Source organism: Hippocampus bargibanti, linkage group LG06 (genome assembly GCF_051943395.1).
Source record: "Hippocampus bargibanti isolate YZ-2025 linkage group LG06, ASM5194339v1, whole genome shotgun sequence".
Classification (NCBI taxonomy): Eukaryota; Metazoa; Chordata; class Actinopteri; order Syngnathiformes; family Syngnathidae; genus Hippocampus; species Hippocampus bargibanti.
The window spans coordinates 10,019,225-10,041,780 of NC_142739.1; the positions used below are offsets into that span (position 1 = coordinate 10,019,225).

At 42.3% G+C, this 22,556-nt stretch overlaps 2 protein-coding genes and 1 long non-coding RNA gene across 3 annotated transcripts; 1 reads left to right on the forward strand and 2 right to left on the reverse strand.

Annotated features, from left to right (window-relative positions):
* Positions 1 to 3,634: 3,634 nt before the first annotated feature.
* hormad1 (HORMA domain containing 1) lies at positions 3,635 to 14,564 on the reverse strand. The gene is made up of 15 exons (XM_088998673.1): positions 14,432 to 14,564; positions 13,667 to 13,811; positions 13,381 to 13,444; positions 12,698 to 12,734; positions 12,591 to 12,611; positions 12,409 to 12,435; positions 12,246 to 12,316; positions 11,979 to 12,142; positions 8,207 to 8,364; positions 8,062 to 8,130; positions 7,391 to 7,448; positions 6,694 to 6,737; positions 6,482 to 6,568; positions 5,423 to 5,479; positions 3,635 to 4,121 (listed from the first exon to the last, which is right to left on the reverse strand). The coding sequence occupies exons 1-15, from the start codon at positions 14,462 to 14,464 to the stop codon at positions 4,041 to 4,043; spliced, it is 1,116 nt and encodes a 371-aa protein (XP_088854799.1). The 5' UTR covers positions 14,465 to 14,564; the 3' UTR covers positions 3,635 to 4,040.
* A 472-nt stretch (positions 14,565 to 15,036) lies between these two features.
* Positions 15,037 to 22,266, forward strand: ensab (endosulfine alpha b). The gene is made up of 3 exons (XM_088998672.1): positions 15,037 to 15,253; positions 19,907 to 20,029; positions 21,538 to 22,266. Exons 1-3 carry the CDS (start codon positions 15,197 to 15,199, stop codon positions 21,706 to 21,708), a joined length of 351 nt encoding a protein of 116 aa, XP_088854798.1. The 5' UTR covers positions 15,037 to 15,196; the 3' UTR covers positions 21,709 to 22,266.
* On the reverse strand, positions 15,273 to 17,811 carry LOC148896383 (uncharacterized). The gene is made up of 3 exons (XR_016115285.1): positions 17,635 to 17,811; positions 17,049 to 17,143; positions 15,273 to 16,454 (listed from the first exon to the last, which is right to left on the reverse strand). It is a non-coding gene; the product is annotated as an uncharacterized LOC148896383 (long non-coding RNA).
* Positions 22,267 to 22,556: the final 290 nt, after the last annotated feature.

Sequence of the window (22,556 nt, forward strand, 5' to 3'; positions counted from 1 at the left end):
TCTGCCAAGGCTCGGGATGACCAGCACAAGTGCAGGTGCAGGCGAGGCCAACAGCGCCACCCGTTGGTCGCCAACCAGATCATGACACGTTGGCAGTGGAGTGGACACATTTTTGCACGTCTGGCAGTGAATGAGTTCATAAAATTTGGATTTTATGAACCTTCATTTTGTCTATCTATTATTTATATCTCGATAACTGTCACTCCCTTGTGACCCTCACACTATTAAACTATTGTAATTCAGTTGAGCAGATTGGTGCGCAATGTAATATATATTTATCCTATACTGCAGGGGTCGGGAACCTTTTTGACTAAGAGAGCCATAAAAGTAAAATATTTAGCAATGTTTTTCAGTGAGAGCCACACGCGCGCGCACATACAAACGCTCGCGTGCGCGCGCGCACACACGCACACACAAACGCCCAGGCGCGGCCACTTTTCAACAAAATATCAGAATGTATTATTTAAAATAACTTTGTGATAGTACTCACCGTTAACATGAATGGTTTGCCGTTCCTCATGATTGGTAAAAATCCAAGCAAACGATCGGAATGAAATTCAATTTGCCGGTCCACAGGCGAATTTACTGCTAGCTAGCCTGCACACGGCTCATAAGCTTCCACACTTGCTATCTGCAATCTACTTCTCGCAGAAGTATGTTGATGCGAAAGTTAACATGGGGCTTGTTAAAATGTCACGGACAGTCGACTGTTTCATCGATGGTGTTGTTTCATTGCAAATTAGAATCAGAACATATTCTCTCCTCTAATGCTCCGGTGCATTAACGCTGAAGTGCACTAGTTGGGCTCATTTAAAGGGGCGTTTACCTGTTTCAACAGGCCAGGCAACAGGCCACTATCATCCAATCAAAATGGCGCTTTCGGCCAACCTAGCTCCGTGACATCCAATCAAAATTGCGCTTTCCGCCAACTGCAGCCCCAACGGGAAATGAACGGCGAAAAAACGAAAATATGTATTTAGTTTTATCGGCGAGCCATATGCAATCATCAAAAGAGCCATATATGGCTCATGAGCCATAGGTTCCCGACCCCTGCTATACTGCTTTCGTATTGACTGTTCCTTGATACAGGTCATTTTTTTAAACAGTACATTGCTGCTGATTATTTTTGTCACTGTTTACATAAAAGTATTGACCATCTATTTCATCATGTATCATTTAACACACATTCTACTGTTTGATTTAAAATATTTTAGCCTCGTGTGTTCTTGAAGTGCACTTCACGTCATGCTTTATGTCTCCCTTCTTAATAAGATTGCGCATAAGCGCTCGAAAGACCATAAAATAAATGCCGCGCTCCACGCTATGCCTGCGTCAAGCCATAAGCAGCCATTTGATAGAGTCCAGCCCCCCCTAACCCCTGAACCACCCTCCTCCAAACCCCCACCACTATTTCCAAATAGAGAAGGGACTGCTTGGATATGCATCACAAAGGCTTCCTCCGTATTGATCGGCAGCGGGTTCGGGCAGTCTATCAGCAAATGTTCCTCTATCCGGGAAAAACAATAGGAGATTAAAAACACACAGCTCGGCTGCTGACGGGCCCAAAGGTCACTTGTGCTGGCGTATAATCCACTTTCACTTAACGGCTTCATTTCCAGCACTTCACATGTAAATGTGGAGTTTAGTGACTTAAGTGCTCGCTGACTACAGAGAGTGCAAACGGAATGGCTGTTTACATGAAACCAAGATGTCACAGGATGCAGATAAAATAGTTCAGCTTGTGAATGATTGTTATGGCTTCCCAGTACATCGTGAAAATGCTCATTAAAAAAAATCACACATGTTCACTGAAGATGTGCAGTCCAACAAAAGCAACAAAAAAGAATACAGTCAAATACAACCAGCCATTCATTGCCAGATGGGCAAAAATGTGTGCACTCCAGTGCTAGGTGTCATGATCTGGTTGGCGACCAACGGGGGACGCTGTCGGCCCCGTCTGCACCTGCACAGGTGCTGGTCATCCCGATCAGATTGGCGACCAACGGGTAGCGACGTCAGCCCTGCCTGCAGCCTCGCAGGTGCTGGTCGTTTTAATCACTGACACTTAAAAGGACCCCCGGCACGACCATCCGGTGTCGGTACATTGTTTGCTGCATGTTTGTTGATATGCATTGTGTATGCTGTGCATGTGTTTGTTTAACCTTGGCGGAATTTTACTTTTGGTCTTCTTTTGATACTTTGTATTTTTTCTGTTCAAATGATTTTGATGTTTTACATTTTGTTCCTGCTGACCTCTATTTTAATACAATTTATCAAACAACCTCCTGCTCCCTCCTGCCTGTTTCTTGGGATCCGCACCCACCATCACCACCTCGCAAACCGTGACACCAGGGTGTTTGTCATTGTCACTTGAATTCCAGGACCCACAGAATATTGAGTTGTAGGACTACATAAACATTCAATGCAGCGCAAGAAACTTTAGACTCTCTTCTTTCATCAGAAAAATAGTTAATTCCTAAATTATATGGGTCTGTAGTTGTATGAGCTTGAAATGAGGGTGGCTGTCCAAAATACAATGCAATACTGTACATACATATGTAACGGAGTTGTGCACTTAGATTATTAAATTATGAAGGAAGTGACGCAACGGCGCACAGTGTGGCACTATGTCCCACCCATAGTTTCCAGAACAATCTCGAGGAGATTCAGGTTAATCACAAGACGAAACCCATGCGACTTCACCCATCCCTTCTGCCATACTGTGTTGCAGAAATAAAAGAAATAAAAAGACACATCCACGCGTCTCGTCTTCATTAATACGGCAGCATCGTGGAGATGAAGACAGTCACTGTTGTGACACCCGTCACACATATATAGCGCTTTAACAACAGCTGAAGCTGGAATAAAGTGCGCACATGGAAAAGGGGGAATGCTGCCCCCTAGTGGAAAGAAAAAATTGCCAGAGGCCAGCGCTATATCGGCACTCAAACAAGAAAAAACAAACCCGAACAAATTCAAGAATGGCGCTCTACGTCATATTTTCAATTTCCCAAGTAAATTCGCGAATGGCAGTGACTGAATTAAAATATACATAAAAATAAAATAAAATGTAAAAAAAATCATCCACCCATGGGTGAAGGCTTACAATAAAATCCGATTAGTTTTTTTTACGTACCAGAGTCCGATTTGCAATTCTTAAAACCCATCTGAGAGAAATAATAGCTTTGTTTTGACATACTTGAAAATAATTTCAATATTAACATTGATGCAGCAGTGAATTCTTGCCAGAAATAAAGTATATGCATATTAGCATTTTGAGTGCTATTTTGAGCATTTTGAGTTGCTGTGGTGTACAGTAGTTTTGTGGCAACCTTGAATGGGATTTTGTAAGGCATTTTTGAATCACAGTATGTTATTTATATTTTTGCTTGAAAGCCTTCATTTATTTTTTGCTAGCTTACAATATTGGACCTTTAATGCTTGCATTGAGAAATGTATTGTGAACAATGCAGAATATTAAGTGGACATAATTTGCACATATGCACACATTTTGTTCACATTAAATATGTGGTCAAATTCGGGCTCTGGTGAAAAAAAGTTGGTCATCTTCGAGCTTGGAGGAATTAAATACTGTATATAGTCAGTAAAAACTCTTTCTGCCTGTGTCTTTTATTGCAGCCTCTAGTCTTTATCTGCACAAGTCAACATTAAAAAAAACAGCAGCACAACAACAAAGTGAGATTGCACACTATTACAACAAGATTAAACCAGAGAAAACTCTTACAACTTCTCAAAACGTGCTGCTGAAACAATCACATTTTCATGTGGTATTTTCAAAGTATCTCACAGATGAGCAACCAGATTTAACCCGGGAGAAAAAAGGAATAAAACGTATAACAATGTGCTGTTGAAACAGTGAAGTTCTCCTGGGTTATTTTAAAGAAGCTCCCAAATGACCATTGACAAACCTAAAATGGAAGTGTGTGTGCGTATGTGCGTGTGTGTGTGTGTGTGTGTGCGTGTGTGCATTTGTGCGCATGTGTGCATGTGTGCATTTGTGGGTGTGCGCACGTAGTGGCTCACGGGTTCTCTTTGGACTCGCTGAACTTGCGTTTCTTCAGAGGCGTCTCCTGACTGCTGGGGATGTTGTAGTGACAAACCTGCCGAGAGAACGTTTCAAAAAAAAAATAATAATAATAATAACATCCCACCCTGCTGAGCGTTGAGGACTGTTGACTCATTCGGAACACAACACAAGTTTTCATGAGCGCGTCACGCACGCCCTCGCAACGGAGAGCGCTTGCCGTGATCTTGCTGCAAAAGCGGCTTGATTTCCCATGTCAGTTTTTTTTTATTTAACATACACTAGCTATGTCCACCTTCGGGGCGGGGGGGCCGCGCAGCATGCCCGTTTTCTCATTTCTCCCGACTGCAGCACACCTGATTTAAATCACCAGCAAGCTCTGAAGCAGTGTTCAAGGCATCAGAGATGCATCTGGGAAATTAAAAAGGGTGGCTGGTTGGCCCCCTTTTGTTTGACAAAAGGGCCAAATTCTAAAATGGAGGGGGCCCGCTTAAACTACATTGTTATACAATAATATATATATATATACTACAATTCTGTGCTATTTTGATATTCTACGGTATAAGACAGAAGACACAGATAACAGACTTAACACAATATTTCTTACTAGTGTCTACTTCAGCAAATTTCTTTGCTTTGAAGATTTCCAATGTGCTGCAACAGCTGACATCATTCCCATTCACCACTAAATTCGAATCATGAACAAGAGTTTGCTGCAACAAATTGTCACTACCCTGCGCAGACTTATTCGATTGTTTCTTAAAAAAAACAGAATATGTACATATGTTTGCTGCCTGTGTTTAATATCTTTTAGAGTTTTACTCCTGTTCTATGCACCATGGGTAAATGAATATTTGATTATCTCTTTCAACAGTTTCCGGTGGATCATGGAAAAGCCCGAGATATCCTCTACAACGTCTTTAGAACGCACTGAAACAAATGCAAGGTGATTATAGCTAGATATCAGTAAGGCAAGATGGCAGACGACGAAGGTCAAAATCTCCGATGGAAAACAAACACTTTACAATTGCTGTTGAACTAAATTAGTTTTTTAGCTATTTTAACAGGAGTTTGTCACATGTGGCGCGGGTGATGTCGCAATATGCGCTGATCATAATAGACTTGCGCCGGTGCTAGCGCAGTGGAGTTACAAAGTTGCGCCAGTGGCTGTCAAAATGCGTAAATGCTGCCAGGGCGCGACCCAGATGCATCCCTGAAACATCTTGATTGTTTGAATCAGGTGTGGTGCAGCCAGGAGAGATGAGGGAGGGGAAAACAGGTAGGACAAAGACCCATTGAGGACCGACTTTGGACAACCCCGACATGCACAGAACGTTAAAGCACATTTTCATACTGTTAAGAATTGGTTCTTCTTACCGTATTGTTCTTCGCAGCAGCTTGCTTCCTCGCGTTCATTGTTCTTTTAATCTGTGGCTGGCATAAAAACACGCGCCACAGTGTGAGGATCACTGTCAGTTACTTTCCAAAAGATCATTGTGGACTTTGGTTCTAATTCTTACACACAAAACCTTATGCTTTAGGGCAGGGGTCGGGAACCTTTTTGACTAAGAGAACCATAAAAGTAAAATATTTAGAAATGTTTTTCAGCGAGAGCCACACGCGTGCGCGCGCACATACAAATGCTCGCGTGCGCACATACAAACGCTTGCGAGCGTGCGCACACACACACGCACGCGCGGCTACTTTTCGACAAAATATCAGAATGTATGATTTAAACTAACTTTGTGATAGTACTCACCGTTAACATGGATGGTTTTCCGTTCCTCGTGTTTGGTAAAAATCCAGATAAACGATCGGAATGAAATTCAATTTGCCGGTCCAGAGGCGAGGTTACTGCTAGCTAGCCTGCACACGGCTGATAACCTTCCACACTTGCTATCTGCAATCTACTTCTCGCAGAAGTATGTCGATGCTAATGTTAACATCGGGCTTGTTAAAATGTCACTGACATTCGACTGTTTCATCGATGGTATTGTTTCATTGCAAATTAGAATCAGAACATTTTGTCTCCTCTAATGCTCCGGTGCATTCACGCTGAAGTGCACAAGTTGGGCTCATTTAAAGGGGTGTTTACCTATTTCAACATGACGGCCACTATCATCCAATCAACATGGCGCTTTCGGCCATTCTAGGTCAGTGTCATCCAATCAAAATTGTGCTTTCCGCCAACTGCAGCCCCAACGGGAAATGAACGACGAAAAAAACGACAATATGTATTATAATATGTAATATTTATCGGCGAGCCATACGCAATCATCAAAAGAGCCATATATGGCTCGCGAGCCATAGGTTCCCGACCCCTGCTTTAGGGTAATGCGAAAACACTTTTGTTTGAGAAGTATCAACACCAGTTTGAAATTTGTCAGACGAAGCGCCAAAACACGCAAATTTGAGAATGCGAGGTGATAGACGAACCGTCGAGTACTGTATGATGCGTCCACTCCTGGTGGTCATGGTGGACACCTCCATGTCGGATGGCCTCTTCAGCACGACCGCATCCATCTGAGAAGAACACTTCTTCATCTCACCACTTTTGAAATCTTGAGTTTTTTTCAAGTGTGCATAATTGTTGCTTTTTGTCATTCTTTCTTGAAGAACAGCGTACACAGTCGCGATGCCACACTCACCGTTTTGCACATCTTCTCACTGGAGGTCAGATCAATCTCTTCAACTGGTGAAAAAAAAAACTATCAAATATCTTATTTTGTAACTTGGATCAATTTTGACATTTGCAAAAACTGGTGTGCTTTCAGGTCCCCCAAAAATCTGAATTATTACCTCTTTCGCTGCCATCCCCGAATTTATTTGGGAATTGAAGTGTGCCGTGGAGCGCCATTCCCAAATCTTTTGGATTTTGTGTTTTCTTACGCAGGGTGCTGATAAAGTGCTGGTCAAACCCCTGGCAATGTTTTTCCCTTCCACAAGAGGGAAGGATATGCCTTTTGTCCATGTTAGTGCTTTGTTACAGCTATCTAAACCAATATGTATGTTTGCATTGTATTTTGGACAGCCGACCTCATTTCAAACTCATCTAACTCCAGACCCATATAACTTTGGAATTAACTCTTTTTCTTATGAAAGTAGAGAGTCTAAGGTGTCTTTCTTTCTGAATTGTATGTTTATGTAGTCCTAAAACTCAATATTCTGTGGGTCCTGCAATTTGAGTGAAAATGACCAAAACCCTGGCACTGGAGTGGACACATTTTGCACATCGTCTGGCAGTGAATGAGTTAAAATAATACAAAGTACAATAACAGTCACAATAAGCAGAAGTGTTTTACCACCCACATGTTTGCATCTAATTAAAAAGAAGATGGACCCTACCTTTGATGTCCGTGCAGTTATTTTGGGGCGTGTCGTCCATATCTTCAATCTCAGACCTCTACGGGTGGTGAGATTAGTGAATGTAAGAGAAGGATTTTGTATGAGGAAGTCAAGTCCAAAAAGTTCTTTGCAAAGTTATGTTTTATGCACCCACGCTCATTGGGTTCTGATTAATGTTGCATTTGTCCATCCATCGATCCATTTTGTGATCCGATTATCCTCACAAGGGTAGCGGGGGTGCTAGAGCCTTTCCCAGCAGATTTCAGGCAGTCGGCGGGGGACACTCCGAACCGGTTGCGAGCACACAGAGACAAACAACCATCCACGCTTACACTAGGAACCTTGGGACATTTTCAGTGTTCAATCCGCCTGCCATGCATGTTTTGGGAATGTGGGAAGAAATCGGAGTACCCAGAGAAAATCCATGCAGGAATGGGAGAACAAGCAAACTCTACACAGGGAGGCCGGAGTTGCAATCAAACCAATCTCTGCACTGTGATGTTAACGCGCCAACCACTCGACCAACCTACATTACATTTGTGGAATAAAATCTAATAAAAAGGGGTAGGGTGATTAAACAGTGTCAGGTCTGTTACTTTATGCACCCGCATTTGCCACCTTTGCAAGAGAGTGTATGTGACTCTGAGAGATTGGGCACGTAAAATGCTCACCTGTGACAGGCTGCCGTCACGTTTGACCCGAAGAAACCATCTATTTCTCCTCCCAGTGCCCTCCTCCACCTGTGGACAAGAAGCCACGATTATTCCTGTTAATCACAACGGCGTGTGAAGTGACGACCTGTTTCAAAACACTCACCGGCTCCAGCCTGTGTCTCTCAGTGGCCATGTCCACCTTGAGCGAATGGAAGGGCGTGACCACCTCTCCAAGGGTCAGACTAACCGGCTCGCGCTCAAATATGAGAATGTCGCCGTCAGCTTCCTTGAAACCTGGTGGCTGGTAGTCGTGCGGCGTGACTAAGGACGATGAGACGAGCACACGGCTTTTGAATCAGTTTATAAAAAATCAGTATTTTTCAGTGTAGACGGTTTACTCGCAAGGACATTAAAGAGAACCAACTAGCCTTTTTGGATTGTAAAGTAATTATAAAAGGGAACAGAGCGCTAAAAACAGAAGTCTATAGGAAGGACACGCACACTGACCAATACTTACTTTTCGATTCTAACCACCCTCTACAACACAAACTAGGAGTCATCAGAACCCTCCAGCATAGGGCTAAATTAATACCAACAAGCATCGAAGGTAGAGAAAAAATTTGCCACAAGGGGGCACAAGCCAGTGTCTTATTGTGCCGGTCCCAAGCCCGGATAAATACAGAGGGTTGTGTCAGGAAGGGCATCCGACGTAAAACTTTTTTTTGCCAAAACAAATATGCGAATCAAACCTCTGAATCCCATACCGGATCGGTCGAGGCCCGGGTTAACAACGGCCGCCATTGGTACTGTTGACCTTCAGGGTGCCAGTGGAAAATGGACTACTGTTGGTCGAAGAAGGAGCGGAGGGAGGTGTGCCCGGAGGAAAAGAGAGAAATGGAATGCCAAGAGTATAGAACTAAGAGTAGGAACTTTGAATGTAGGAACAATGACAGGTAAAGGTAGAGAGCTGGTTGACATGATGCAGAGAAGGAAGGTAGACATATTGTGTGTCCAGGAGACCAGGTGGAAAGGGAGCAAGGCTAGAAGCTTAGGGTCAGGGTTTTAGAAATGGAGTTGGGGTTATCTTAAAACAGGAGTGTTTTAGGAATGTCTTAGAAGTAAAAAGATTATCAGATAGAATGAGTCTGAAGCTAGAAATTGAAGGCGTGATGTTCAATGTTGTTTGTGGGTATGCCCCACAAGTAGGATTTGAGCGGGCGGAGAAGGAGAAATTTTGGTTGGACTTTGATGAAGTCATACAGAACATACCGAGAAGTGAGAGGGTTATAATTGGTGGACACTTCAATGGACATGTTGGCGCAGGATACAAAGATTATGAGGAGGCGATGGGCAGGTTTGGACTCCAGATGAGGAACGCTGAAGGACAGATGGTGGTTGACTTTGCTAAGAGAATGGAAATGGATATTGTGAATACTTTCTTTCAGAAGAGACAGGAACATAGGGTGACCTATAAGAGTGGAGGCAGAAGTACACAGGTAGACTACATTTTGTGTCAACGGCGCCATCTAAAGGAAATCAGTGACTGCAAAGTAGTGGTTGGTGAGAGTGTAGCCAGACAGCATAGGTTGGTGGTGTGTAGGATGACGCTGGCAGTGAGGAAGATGAAGAAACCAAAGGCTGAAGTGAGGACAACATGGTGGAAGTTGAAAAAGGAAGAGTGTTGCATGACATTTAGGAAGGAGGTAAGACAAGCACTGGGTGGGCAAGAGGTTCTTCCAGATTACTGGCAAACTACAGCGAACATAATCAGAGACACAGATCGGAAAGTACTTGGTTTATCGAGTGGGAGAAAGGTAGATAAGGAGACTTGGTGGTGGAATGGGGAGGTGCAGGAATGTATACAGAGAAAGAGGTTAGCAAAGAAGAAGTGGGACACAGAGGATGGACGAGAGTAGACAGCAGTACAAGGAGATGCAGCGCACGGTTAAAGTGCAGGTGGAAAAGGCCAAACAAGAGGCCTATGATGACTTGTATGCTCGGCTGGACAGCAACGAAGGCGAGACTGATCTTTACAGGCTGGCGAGACAGAGAGACAAAGATGGTAAGGACCTACAGCAGGTCCGGGTGATTAAGTATAGAGATGGCAATGTATTAACAGGTGCCAGTAGTGTGATGGCAAGATGGAAAGAGTACTTTGAAGAATTGATGAATGAGGAAAATGAGAAAGAACAAAGAGTAGAAGACGTGACTGTTGTGGACCAAGACGTAGCAAACATTGGCAAAGATGAAGTTAGGAGGGTGCTGAAGAGGATGAAGGGGGGAAAGGCACTCGGGCCTGATGATTTACCAATTGAGGTATGGAAGTGTCTTGGAGAGGTGGAGGTGGTGTTCCTGACTGGGTTATTCAACAAGATCTTAGATGGTGAACAGATGCCTGAAGAATAGAGACGATGTGTACTCGTGCCCATTTTTAAGAACAAAGGAGATGTGCAGAGTTGTACTAACTACAGAGGAATAAAGTTGATGAGCCATACAATGGAACTGGGAAAGAGGAGTTGAAGCTAGACTAAGAGCAGAAGTGAACATTTGTGAGCAGCAGTATGGCTTCATGCCAAAAAAAAAAAAAGAGTACGACAGATGCAGTGTTTGCTTTAAGAATGCTGATAGAGAAGTACAGAGAAGGTCAGAAGGAATTGCATTGTGTCTTTGTAGATCTGGAGAAAGCGTATGACAGGGTGCCCAGAGAAGAGCTGTGGCATTGCATGAGGAAGTCTGGAGTGACGGACCACTTCCACCTTTATCTCTTCTCCCTGTAGCATCACTCTTGCACTTGGATCCCTCTCATTCACACATATATTCCATCTTGCTGCGACTGATCTTCATTCCTCTCCTTTCCAGGGCATATCTCCACATCTTTAGTTTCTCCGCCACCTGTTCCCCGTTCTTGCTACAGATCACAATGTCATCTGCAAACATCATGGTCCAAGGAGATTCTTGTCTAACATCGTCTGCCAGCATGTCCATCACCATAGCAAATAAGAAGGGGCTCAGAGCTAACCCCTGACAATAGAAGTAATCAGTGGAGACGCAGGGAGTAGTCCTCTGCTCACCCCAACCTGAGAGCAGGGACCAATCATCACAGAGTCCGGCACCGCCACGTCTGGAATGTAGGGATATATATATAGGGCCGAAACTACCAGCAAGGCTTTAGTTTGCTGAAGAAGCATCTTACTTTAAAAATGTTTCTATGTATAAGGCGCACCTTCATATAAAAAAGCATATTGAATATGATTTTTTTATACTTTATTTTTATACATGCACTATGTAAAGTTCTTTTTATAATACATTTTTGCACAGTTATACATTTCAGTCTTCTGACATTTCGATTATGCATAGAATACTTTGTTTTTATCTTTTCACCACCCACCCCTTTCAATTTTCTCGCTGTAAATTGCAAATTTCACAATTGTGGGACTATTAAAGGCTTTCTGATTCTGATTCAATGAATGAAAAATGTTATCCAGATACAATATATAAATATACTGTGTATAAAGGTTTTCCAAATATTAGGCACACCAAATTATAAGGCCCAGTAGAGGCCAAGCTTATACAGTAGAGGCTGAGGTTACACACGACTTCTTCTCCAGGGGGAAATGGAGCCCGTGGCTGCTGACAATAGTTGCGACAACTGTTGCGGCCCAATATGACTTCACATATAAGGCGCACCTGCGTATAAGGTGCAGGGTCATCTTTTGAAGAAAATGAAGGCTTTTGGGTGTGCCTTATACACCGGAAAATACAGTAGTTGATTGTTTGTTTTTTGTTTTTTTGTGGTGTTTTTAAAAAGTCAGACAGGCAACGGTCGGTCCTGAATAATTTCATTTAAATCCTGCAAGCATTTTATTCCAATATTTGTTCATCATCTTGTTCATCACTTTTAGTATTAAAAAAACATCCTCTCTGAAACCCTTTACCTTCATCATAGTAGGTCAGCGTCATGTTGAGGAAGATTTTGTTGGGCAGTGGGCCGAGGTTCTGCATGAGGATGTAGAGCTTCCTCACCAGCAAGATACTCGCCTTCTTTGTGCTGCCAGCAGCGATGGCAAAATCATCGTTTAGAGTTTTGACAGAAGGAGAGCTGGGAGTGGCAAACAGTCAAAGGGGTGAAGTTATCGCCTGTTTTTATGCCGTGTTGCTCTTCATGTTGTGTGAAACAGGAGCGGGCAGGGGAAGGCACCCACCTCCTTCCAAAGTTCATCTGTACCCCTTCTGTATTGTAGTGAATCCTGAATTGATAAAGCTCTGTCACTTTCTGAAAATGGAGAAATGACAGATGTTCAGTAATGTACAAACCTTGACAGTACAGTTTTTGCCTGGTGTTTTGTCACAATTGAATTGCATTACCTGTGGGTCATTAGGGTCAGTGGTAACCTGCAATCGTGCCAGAAGTTGACTCAAAATTGTTACAGACGATTCTCAGGGAAAGACTATTTCATCGAAACATCTGTCTTGAATTACTTTAATAATGCACTCGTAAGGCTCATAAAGTCATACACACATGCACGGGCAAAGAAAAGCGTACTCACAGACATAATGATAGTCCGCAGCTGCAGGGAATAAGATATGAGACTTGGTCTGAGACAAAATTATATGACAAATCATGAACCTAAAAACATTGTCAAATGTGGCTTACATATTTCATTTGAATGGCATCAAAGCATCCCGTTATCCTTTGAAAGGGAAACAATGTTACGAGGATGAGACATTTAGAACACATTCTACTTGGAGAGGTCACTGTCCAAAGAGTAAACTGATTGGTAGATTATTGTTGAAAGTGGTGATTGACAACAGAAATGAAAATTTACCACGTAAGAATTGGAATTTCACTCTCAGACCAAATCTGAACTAAACCAATTTGGTTTCTGTGTGTTACATACTTAACACAAAAAAAAGAATAATAATGATAACTATCGTGTCTTGCACTCTTTAGCAATACAATGTTAAGGCTATGTTAGGTACTAAATACTAAATATGATTGCAAAATGCATTCATCAATGTATCAAACTTGTGGACAGTTAAGCGAGATAAAGAAATAATTTGTATCAGTTAACCACTTTATGAATATCCTGTCATTGGTCTAGCAGTATGCGCGGTACACCAACATGATTTCTATTCAATGGATTGTTGTTATTTTTATTCAGTGAAGGAAAGAATTATTATTGTATGTATGTGGGTAAATGTTGGTCATAAGAGTTCATTGTTTCATTATTCTGCTATATTTTCATGAGGACAGCGATTTTTATAAGGACAACAAGTGCACTTTGTAAAGGTGTTGGCCTGCCGCCTGCATGTGAGAAGAAAGATGCAGACGTTTACCATTCAACAATCTGACAGGCTCCAGGACAACTGCGCTCGTCCTTGAGCATCATCACTTTCTGATCTGTGGGAAGAAACGTATTGATTTGGACTGAAAATCTAATGTTAATGAAATATTCATTGTTTTATTGGTGTTGATCAATTATTGGAACCTGTTAACATCATTAACATCGGTAAGATCATTCAATATCTTGACCGCAATGATAACACTACTATTAATGACCCAATGTACCCATTTTGGGCACTCTAGCACCCTCTATTGACCTGGGACCATTGGTTGTCCAACCTTCAAAATATTTGCTCTCGTAGGCTCTTTCTGGAAAAAGTCCTCGAAGGTACATGATGCTCGACACGCCGATAGCCAGAAGATTTTTGATAACACTGACAGACTGCAGCTCAGACACAACGCGATTGGGCAACAGTTGAGGCTCCTGCGGAAAATACACAAACTTGATTAACACAGAACCATTGGTGCATTTACACTTTAGGACAAGTACACGATAATTGACCTTTTTCTGCTGCATTATACAGAATGGGACAAAAGCAGGCGCGAATACACTAATATTTTAAAATTCTCTTATAATTTGCTTGGTCTTAAGTGTGCATGTTAATTATTTGGGATGCAAGAGTAAAAGAGGAGCGAGACAAGGGATCAAATAAAAATTGGAGAAGAAAGGAACAATGTGTATGGTAAACGTGTGTTCAGTTGTGTCAATAGCAGCTCTTTGAATGAATACGCCTGTGGGTATAAACCAACTGAACAGCTTCGACTGTGTCATCCTTTAAGCTTAAATAATGTATTGTGGATTTAATTGCATAACTACCGACGTGTCGACAAAACAAAAAAATCATCAGATTTACCATTAATTTCAGATTTGGTTGCGTTAAATCATTTTCATACATTGGTGATAAACACAAATGCGTTATAGTTGTATTAAGTTCATCCTGCTCTACTTGATATATAATTTAAAACGGATTATTTTCTTACAGTGTGTTGTAGGTGTTCAAATACCTGACATGTAACATGTAAAAACAAATTCGTTATATTTACTTTAGACATCCGCACTTGTTGTAAAAATGCCATGTCATTTGTGAAGAAGAACCTCAGGACGGCAGTAATCTGGAAGGAAGAGTACGTATTAACTGATTGCGCAGGTTTAGCAAATGAAGTAGCTAGCACGTGAGCTCCGTAGTTATCACAGCAAATCTCTGCGAAATAATGATTCAACACCACTTTACTGAGCAATTAAATACATTTTTAAAAACTCTAAACATTTAACACAGTTGGACGATTCACTTTACCAGGATAAACTGTTTATTTAGTCGGAAATGTATATGAATCAAGCTAACTGTAAAGTTTGGTTGACAGGGATCAAATTCAAAATGTAACCAATCAAGCAGAGGAGGCGTGTCCTTCTTCAGGTACACTAAAATCATGACAGTAAAACCCCCTGCCCCACCGTCCCTTCATTAGGTTAGATTTTGGTGATTTGAGGAAATCAGAGAATAAAATTTAGTCAATGTGAATCCCGATAGGTCAGATGTTTCGCTCCCTGATTGGGTAAAAATGCTGTATTCGTGGTGTCTGGACAACTTCTGCGTTTCTATTGGCTACTATATGTGTCGCTCACTAATACGACACACCCCAAACGGTGATGTCATTTATGAACACGCCATTTTTGTTGGGGAGCAGTCGTCTCTTAGAAAGAGAGGATTATTTTGTATACAGGTTCGTCAAACCGTCGCTTTTTATCATTTAAAAGCTTTCCGGCTTTTCTGGCCACCGGATCACCAGTTAGTCCAGCCAACCCACAAAATGTCGTCGGAGAACCTTGACTCGGACACTCAGCTGGACTACGAGGACGAAAAACAGGTGGGTTTGGTGGCTGCTATTTTATCTGTTATGGGCTAACTCAACGCTCGCTCGGCTAACTCGGGAGGCTGACGAGCTCGTGTGACATCAGTGTCACACCAAATGTTCCATATTGTACAAACTTTAACCACACGAAACGTTATTTTTTTGTCATCGCAAAAGTGGTTCGTTTGTTTCCCTGCGGCAACAACATTGGCTGGTCTCTTGTGTCATTGGCTGCGGAGCCGCGGCTACTCGGGCCTCATTGGTCCTCCTGGAGCCAGTGGAGACTATCCGGTTGTCTTTAAAAGTTTTTTTTTTTTCGAAATGAACAATTTAGGAACGTCTTGACCCATTCGCCACGAGCCCCAAGGGACAACTCTCGCCATACGTTGACAAAGCAATGAAAACGATGCAAATAAATAGTGACAGTCATGCGTCTGTCGACTTGTTTTGCTATACAAACGGTTTTAGGGCCAATATATACTAACGCAGTCATTGTCGTCGTAAGAGTATTCAACATATACGTAGAATTATATCAGTAGTTACGCATTTGCCCACACATGAGTATTATTTCTGCCCTCTAGTATGACAACTCTCCCAGTCAGCGAAATTGTCTGGCCCAGCTCCGGCACGCACGCACGCGCACACACACACGCACGCACGCACACACACACACACACACACACACACACACACACACACACACACACACACACACACACACACGCACACGCACGCACGCACTGGCCCGGATACGGCAATGAATGACGGTCCAGAAGTGGCCCGGATCCGGCCCGGATCCGGCCCGCATCTGGCCCGCATTGAATAACCAGATCCGTCCCGACGCCGGGCTAGACAGGTTCCTGATGTCAGCCTTAATTCAACCTTAACTGAACCATTTCTTTCATGATCCATATTTCACCCTTATTTAAAAAAGGCAAAAACAATTGTTATAAAAATATTTTATTGTCATAATTTGTGAACCTCACACATAACTCCACATATACCGTAAAACTGCACTTTTCTTTATTTAACAGTGAACACAAGAGTCCAAACTGGAATGCATGTTGTTCTTGAACTGCAAATTTCTATCCATCATATCGTTGTACTCTCCATGCCCTCTTTTCACCATCCAAAGCCCGATGTAACCATCTTTTGATTGTGACATTGATTTCCTGGTCTCATGCTCGGCAGTTAGGTCTCACAGCGGCTGGAAGAACTGTAAGAAAACACGGATGGACAGTGTGTCAGGAAAACAAACATTTGTACATGACATTACCCTTCCTTTCCTTTCCTCTTACTTTGATAACTTTGCTGCTGTGAAATGTAAATATATCCATTGCGAGATGAATAAAGGCCCATCCAATCCAATGAATGATCAGTAAAAATAACCATTGAAATTTCTTACTCTGACACTGTGAGGTGGAATATTTACCACTAAAAACAAAAGGTGAATAATTTAGAATTAAATAGTTTATTCTGAATTTGAATTACATAACTTAAAGTTGAGTGACTCAGATATAGGATGGATTTGTATATTATAATTTTAATTATATTGAATAAGTGAATCTGAACTGTACAATTTGAATTTGAAAAGGCCAGTTTTGAAACTGTATTTGATCATCACTGATAATTAATTCTGTTTATTTTCATTTTCAGTCTCGCAAATACAATACATATTGATTTTTATTGCGCTTTAACAGCAACTGAAGCTGTAACAAAGCTCCAAGGAGGGAACCAAGCAGGACAGTGGTCATTCAGGGCCAAGTTTGTACAATTCTCCAACAATGAAGACGGATTTGTATCAGCTTACCTCAGCATATGTACATAGAGGTTTTGCGATGGTGCCCCAACTTGTTGATTATACCGTCAGTTACACCCAAGCTGACCATCTGACCAGCACCGGCGCTGAGGGACGCATAAAGATCAGGCATGTCAATATGAGTTTCATGCACGATGAGGTAGAATATAAAAAAGTTAGTTTCAACGTCAGATTTTTTTCTGTATCTGGTTCGTATCGCTGCAAAGTGAATCCAAATTAATTTTATTGTAGTTCAGTTCAGTGGTTTTTTTATCTTTCCTGAAATCCTCGGCAGTTTCAAGCCCAACCCACCAGTGACGTTGAGTTGTTTACTTTCAAAATGCGCACGCTTCAGTCTCGATTAAATACGTACAGCACGTGAAAATGTTCGCAAAAATACACTTAAATAACCCTAAAGTTAGAGCACAATATATTAAAACATTTCCCTTTGCTACCATAAAGAGTCATATCATATGCCCCCGTTTTTTTGCTAATGTTATTTGTCATTATTAGGGCTCTTCGAAATTCAGTCTTAACTCTAGACAGAAATGTTTTCGTATTATACACGCTGCCTTAAGCATAAAATACATTTACTTACTACGTCTTTTCTGATGTCTCACTGGAGCGTGTTTGGTCCACTGCAATCATCGAGCGTCGTAGTATACAGCTAGTGACTCAGCGAGTAGCAAAATCCTTCCTTCTCGCCCCACCCCTTCTTCTTCTTCTTGATTGGCCTGTGGCAGGTAACGTTCGCGCAGCATCATCACCCACTGTGTCGGAGTCTAGCAAAACTTGACTGTTGTATGTACAGTAAATATTAAATATATATATATATATATATATATATATATATATATATATATATATATATATATATATATATATATATATATATATATATATATATATATATATGGCTTGATATAAGTACAGTACAGCTTTCGCAGATGGTAGTCGACTTCGACACAATCCTCCTATCAGAATGATTTTACTGTGTGTGTGTGTGTGTGTGTGTGTGTGTGTGTGTGTGTGTGTGTGTGTGTGTGTGTGTGTGTGTGTGTGTGTGTGTGTGTGTGTGTGTGTGTGTGTGTGTGTGTGTGTGTGTGTGTGCGCGCGCATGTGTGTGTGTACGCGTGCATGTCTCGAGTTCTGGTTCAATACTGGCTAGCCATAACTGAGCCGGAGTTGTAAATTGATTTCAGGCCCTAATCCGGTTTGCCATAATCGGCCCACATCCAGTTTGCCATAATCGGCCCACGTCCGGTTTGCCGGAGTCAAGCCATGCCTCCTTTGCCGCGTCTGGGCCGCAATCGGCCCACATGCGTTTTGCCAGTGCCGACACAAGGCTGGCTGTGCCGGCGGCCCAGATGCCATTGCTGACTGTGATGTTATTAGTGAGGCAAAAGCGTCAGCGCACAGCCCCAATGCGTATGTGGAACGATTGCGTCTTGTAATTGAAGCGGATTTATATGGGACAGGAGATGTGAGAATCTGTTTTGTCAATGGATGCTACAGTTGCGTGTTTGCTTTCAACATTTAGCTTGTAGTCAACTTGCACATTCCACCATGATGTCCGTGATCCCCTGGTGGAAATACACTTTGATCCTCTCCTCTTTCATCTGGAACTGCTTCATGTAACAAAGAGGGTACATAAAGTGCTTAAGAATGAATGACTCTGTGTGAATTTGTGTTGTCGTATTTGTTATTTAGTTTTTTTTTTGTTTGTTTGACTTCAAGACGGCTCCGCGAGAGTGGCTGCCTTTCCAGCAGCTCATTTGTTTTTCTACTTTCATTCCTTTCATCACTTTGCTGCTGTGAAATGTAAATTTCTCCACTGCGAAACTAATAAAGTAAAATCCAAATCCAAAACTGCCCCCTCCTTTGTAACGTTTGTCAATTGTTACCGTACGTTGTCAGAGGTGAACGACCACGATGCCTACAAGCAGGCGTTGTCCGTGTCCATGTTGTCCACATATCCTTCATTTCTTCCCATTAATAGTATGTGCCATAGGATCACTGTATTCTCATGTTTTTGTCCTAAATTGAAAAAACACTGCACTGTCTAACTTTTCTTGATGACAGAATATATCGCCCAGTAGGTTTCCCACAATGGATCCAAGTGATTCAGCAAACCAACACCCGCCTCGTCATTCCAGATGGACTCGGTTCTGCATCTTTGGTGTCCTCCTGAGTTGCTTTTTTTAAATCTCTGAACAAACAAGTCTCACTCACACAGTGCATTTGCACTCTTGCAAGCACAGTTAGGTCCAGAAGTCTTTTTTTAACCCCTTTGCCTCCCCTCATTTTGTTTCGTGATCTATTTATACTCAAAAAGCTCAATGCCATACTTGCGGTAGATCTGCTTCATTTGACATATAGTATCAAATTAATGGAGCAAAAACCTCTTCCTGTTTTGAACTAGGTGTGTCATGATGCCACTCAACGTCGGGTGCTTATCGGACTCGTTTGTCTTGTGGGACAGCTGTTGAACCACTTGCTTTGTTCATTAAAAAAAACATGCTTACATTGTCTTAAGCCGTGGAACCTGGTCTCAATTAAGTCAATGCAGTTTGATTCAAACAGACTGCAAACAATACAGGGATATATGAATTGTTGACATCATTAAATTTCATTCCGTCACCCAGTGAGTGACCCTTATAAGAAATAAATGCAATAGAAAATAAATGGGTGCGTATCCTTAGAAGGTGTTCCAAAGACCTGTAACGTTCATTGCTGTTTTGCATGTTTGAAAATTGAGGATGGCTGTAAATAATCCCCTGTCACATGAGCAGCTGTTTGTGAATATTCTCCCTCCTTCCTTCATGTTGACAGAAACATGCATTGATAAGGATGTGGACTTGTTCACACAGGACTCACAGGAGAAGAACGGCAACCCTGTGCAGGCCGAAGAGGCCAAGCTGAAGGCCAAGTACCCGGGTCTTGGTCAGCGGCCCGGCGGCTCCGACTTCCTCATGAAGCGGCTACAGAAAGGGGTAAGACGGAGATAAACGGTCATAATGATTTGCTTAAAACGACAAAGTTGATCAATTTGAACATTAACTCATTCACTGCCAGACATGTGCAAAAATGTGTCCACTCCAGTGCCAGGGTTTTTGTCATTTTGACTCCAATTCTAGGACACATAAACATTCAATGCAGCGTAAAAAACCTTAGACCACAGGTGTCAAAGTCAAGGCCCGGAGGCCAAATCTGGCCCACCACATCATTTTATTCGTCTCGCGAAAGCAAATCAATATGTCAATATGCTCGCTAAAGTCAGAACAAAAATTTCAAATTGTCCCATGTAAACCACAATAACAGTCATTATATTTTACTTCAAATTAGAAAACGAGGTCTTCATTAATTTGTTGTGCGCTCTATATGTAATATGTGGAGAGAATTAAACATTCAAATGTCTTTCCCAAATTCATACCGGCCCTCGGAAGGAAACCGTAACTAGAATGTGGCCCGCTGCAAAAAATGACTTTGACACCCCTGCCGAAGACTTTCTTCTTTCATCAGAAAAAAAGAGTTAATTCCGAAGTTATTTTGGTCTGGAGTAATTTGAGGTAACAGTGGGGGGGGGCAAACACTGCCAGAGGTCTGACCAGTGCTTTATCGGCACTACCAGCATGAAAAAACAAAACCTGAACAAATTCGGGAATGGCGCTCCATGTCATATTTTCAATTCCCAAACAAATTGGCAGTACAGTGAGACCTCAACTTACAAACACCTCAACTTACAAACTTTTTGTCTTACAAACGTCAAATTTATGAAAATTAAACCTTATAATAAGCACTATTTTCATAATACACACCCACCACGGCTGGCGGAGTGATCAGATGTTAAGTTACCAACAGTCCTTATGGAAGGTGACTCTCCTTCCGTAAGCCATCAACGACCATCAAAAAGGTAAATACAACTTTATTTTACAGCACAGTTTATTTTTTTAATTACAGTCGTCATGTAATGGGCCTCTCTTTCCAAACAGCAATTCCCTTTGACCTCCAACGCCATTCCATCAAGCCATAAATGACCATCACAAATGTAAATAAAGTGACTTTATGATACAATGCAGTGTATTTCTTTCATTACAATACAATAGCACATTTATTATACATAGAATACGGTATGTTGTGTGTAGTTTTAAGGCTTATTTAGTTGAAAAGTATATTTTATGGAAACCCGGGAACGGATTATTGCCATTTTAATGGTTTCCCATGGGAATTTTTTTTGAGATACACACTTACACACTCTGTCTGGGAACCAAATAAGTTCGTAAGTTGAGGTCTCACTGTAAATGAGTTAATTCATGTTCAACACAACATCCCAATTCCATTGCTGTTGAATTTGCAGAGCTGATCCAAAAAGTTTGTATTTGCATATTGTCTGCAGTGGCGTACAAATGTATCAAATATTTTGACTTGTATCGCTGAATGTATTGGTCTCACAAGAGTACAAAGAGGTGCACTAACATGGCCCACCGCTCTCGTCTCACAGCAAAAATACTTTGACTCGGGCGACTACAACATGGCCAAGGCCAAGATGAAGAACAAACAACTTCCCGTGGCGGGGACTGACAAGAACCTGGTGACCGGCGATCATATCCCAACGCCGCAAGACCTCCCACAGAGGAAATCGTCATTGGTGACCAGCAAGCTCGCCGGCTAGCCTCTCGCCATCACACCAGCAGAACACCCCCCTTGCCTCACCTGTATCCCTCTCCGGTCCCACCGCCCTTACACCGTGTCGTCACACCAATCGCCACCACACCCATCTTCCCTCAACGTCCAGGGCAGACTTGTTGAGTGATCCTCGCGTTTGTGGGTTGGAAGGAGATGGCGTCCTGTTCTGTCCTCTCCTGAGCACAGCGTGCGCACCCCCAGTGTCGCTCTGGTCTCCTCCTCTTGTCTTGGTTGTCCGTATTCCAAGATGGTTGCCATCGGCGAGTGTATGGCTTCGCCGGGGACTTTGTGCACTTTGTAGTTTAGGGATTCGATGTGCGTCAGGGACTGCTGGGGAAGAATCCGGCTTCAAGCTTCAAAATGCGGTTCGGGGTTTCAAACTGCGCACATCCTTACTTGCTCGTATACCAAATTTCCATAGGTGAGATGGGAGTTGACGTTGCTTTATTTGTTGTTCCCTCGGGGGTGAAAAAAAAAAACACGCTGCATGATTGTATCCGGCAAGAAATCCTAACGGGAGAAGGGACCGCCTTCTTCATGCTTATTTTTTTTGTCTTGTATTTTTCTTCTTTGCTGTCGGGACAATCCACAGCGCAATTGAGTCGCTGAACTTTATCTGACTTGTGTTTTGGCCAGCAAACACCGTTGCACTTGGTCGCATGCTCCTCTCAAGTCGTGCTCACAGCAGGCATGCCCTTTGTGCAGTTCAGTTTTGTGCTTTGAGCAGAAAATCAAGCTTCACAGTGGCAAAAAGAGTTATTTTTACTTCTTTTTTAACATCCATTCTGACAAAGTTTCTCTCCGGGGGACTCGTCCTGAAAAAGCACAACAAAC

Coding starts and splice junctions, on each gene's coding strand:
- hormad1 (XM_088998673.1), bottom strand. CDS start 14,464: ATGGCATTTTTACAACAAGTGCGGATGTCTAAA. Junction 12,317..12,408: donor CTGACCCTAATGACCCACAG/GTAATGCAATTC, acceptor CTCCATTTTCAG/AAAGTGACAGAGCTTTATCA. Junction 6,569..6,693: donor GTGAGAAGATGTGCAAAACG/GTGAGTGTGGCA, acceptor TGTTCTTCTCAG/ATGGATGCGGTCGTGCTGAA.
- ensab (XM_088998672.1), top strand. CDS start 15,197: ATGTCGTCGGAGAACCTTGACTCGGACACTCAGCTGGACTACGAGGAC. Junction 15,254..19,906: donor ACTACGAGGACGAAAAACAG/GTGGGTTTGGTG, acceptor TTGTTCACACAG/GACTCACAGGAGAAGAACGG. Junction 20,030..21,537: donor TGAAGCGGCTACAGAAAGGG/GTAAGACGGAGA, acceptor CTCGTCTCACAG/CAAAAATACTTTGACTCGGG.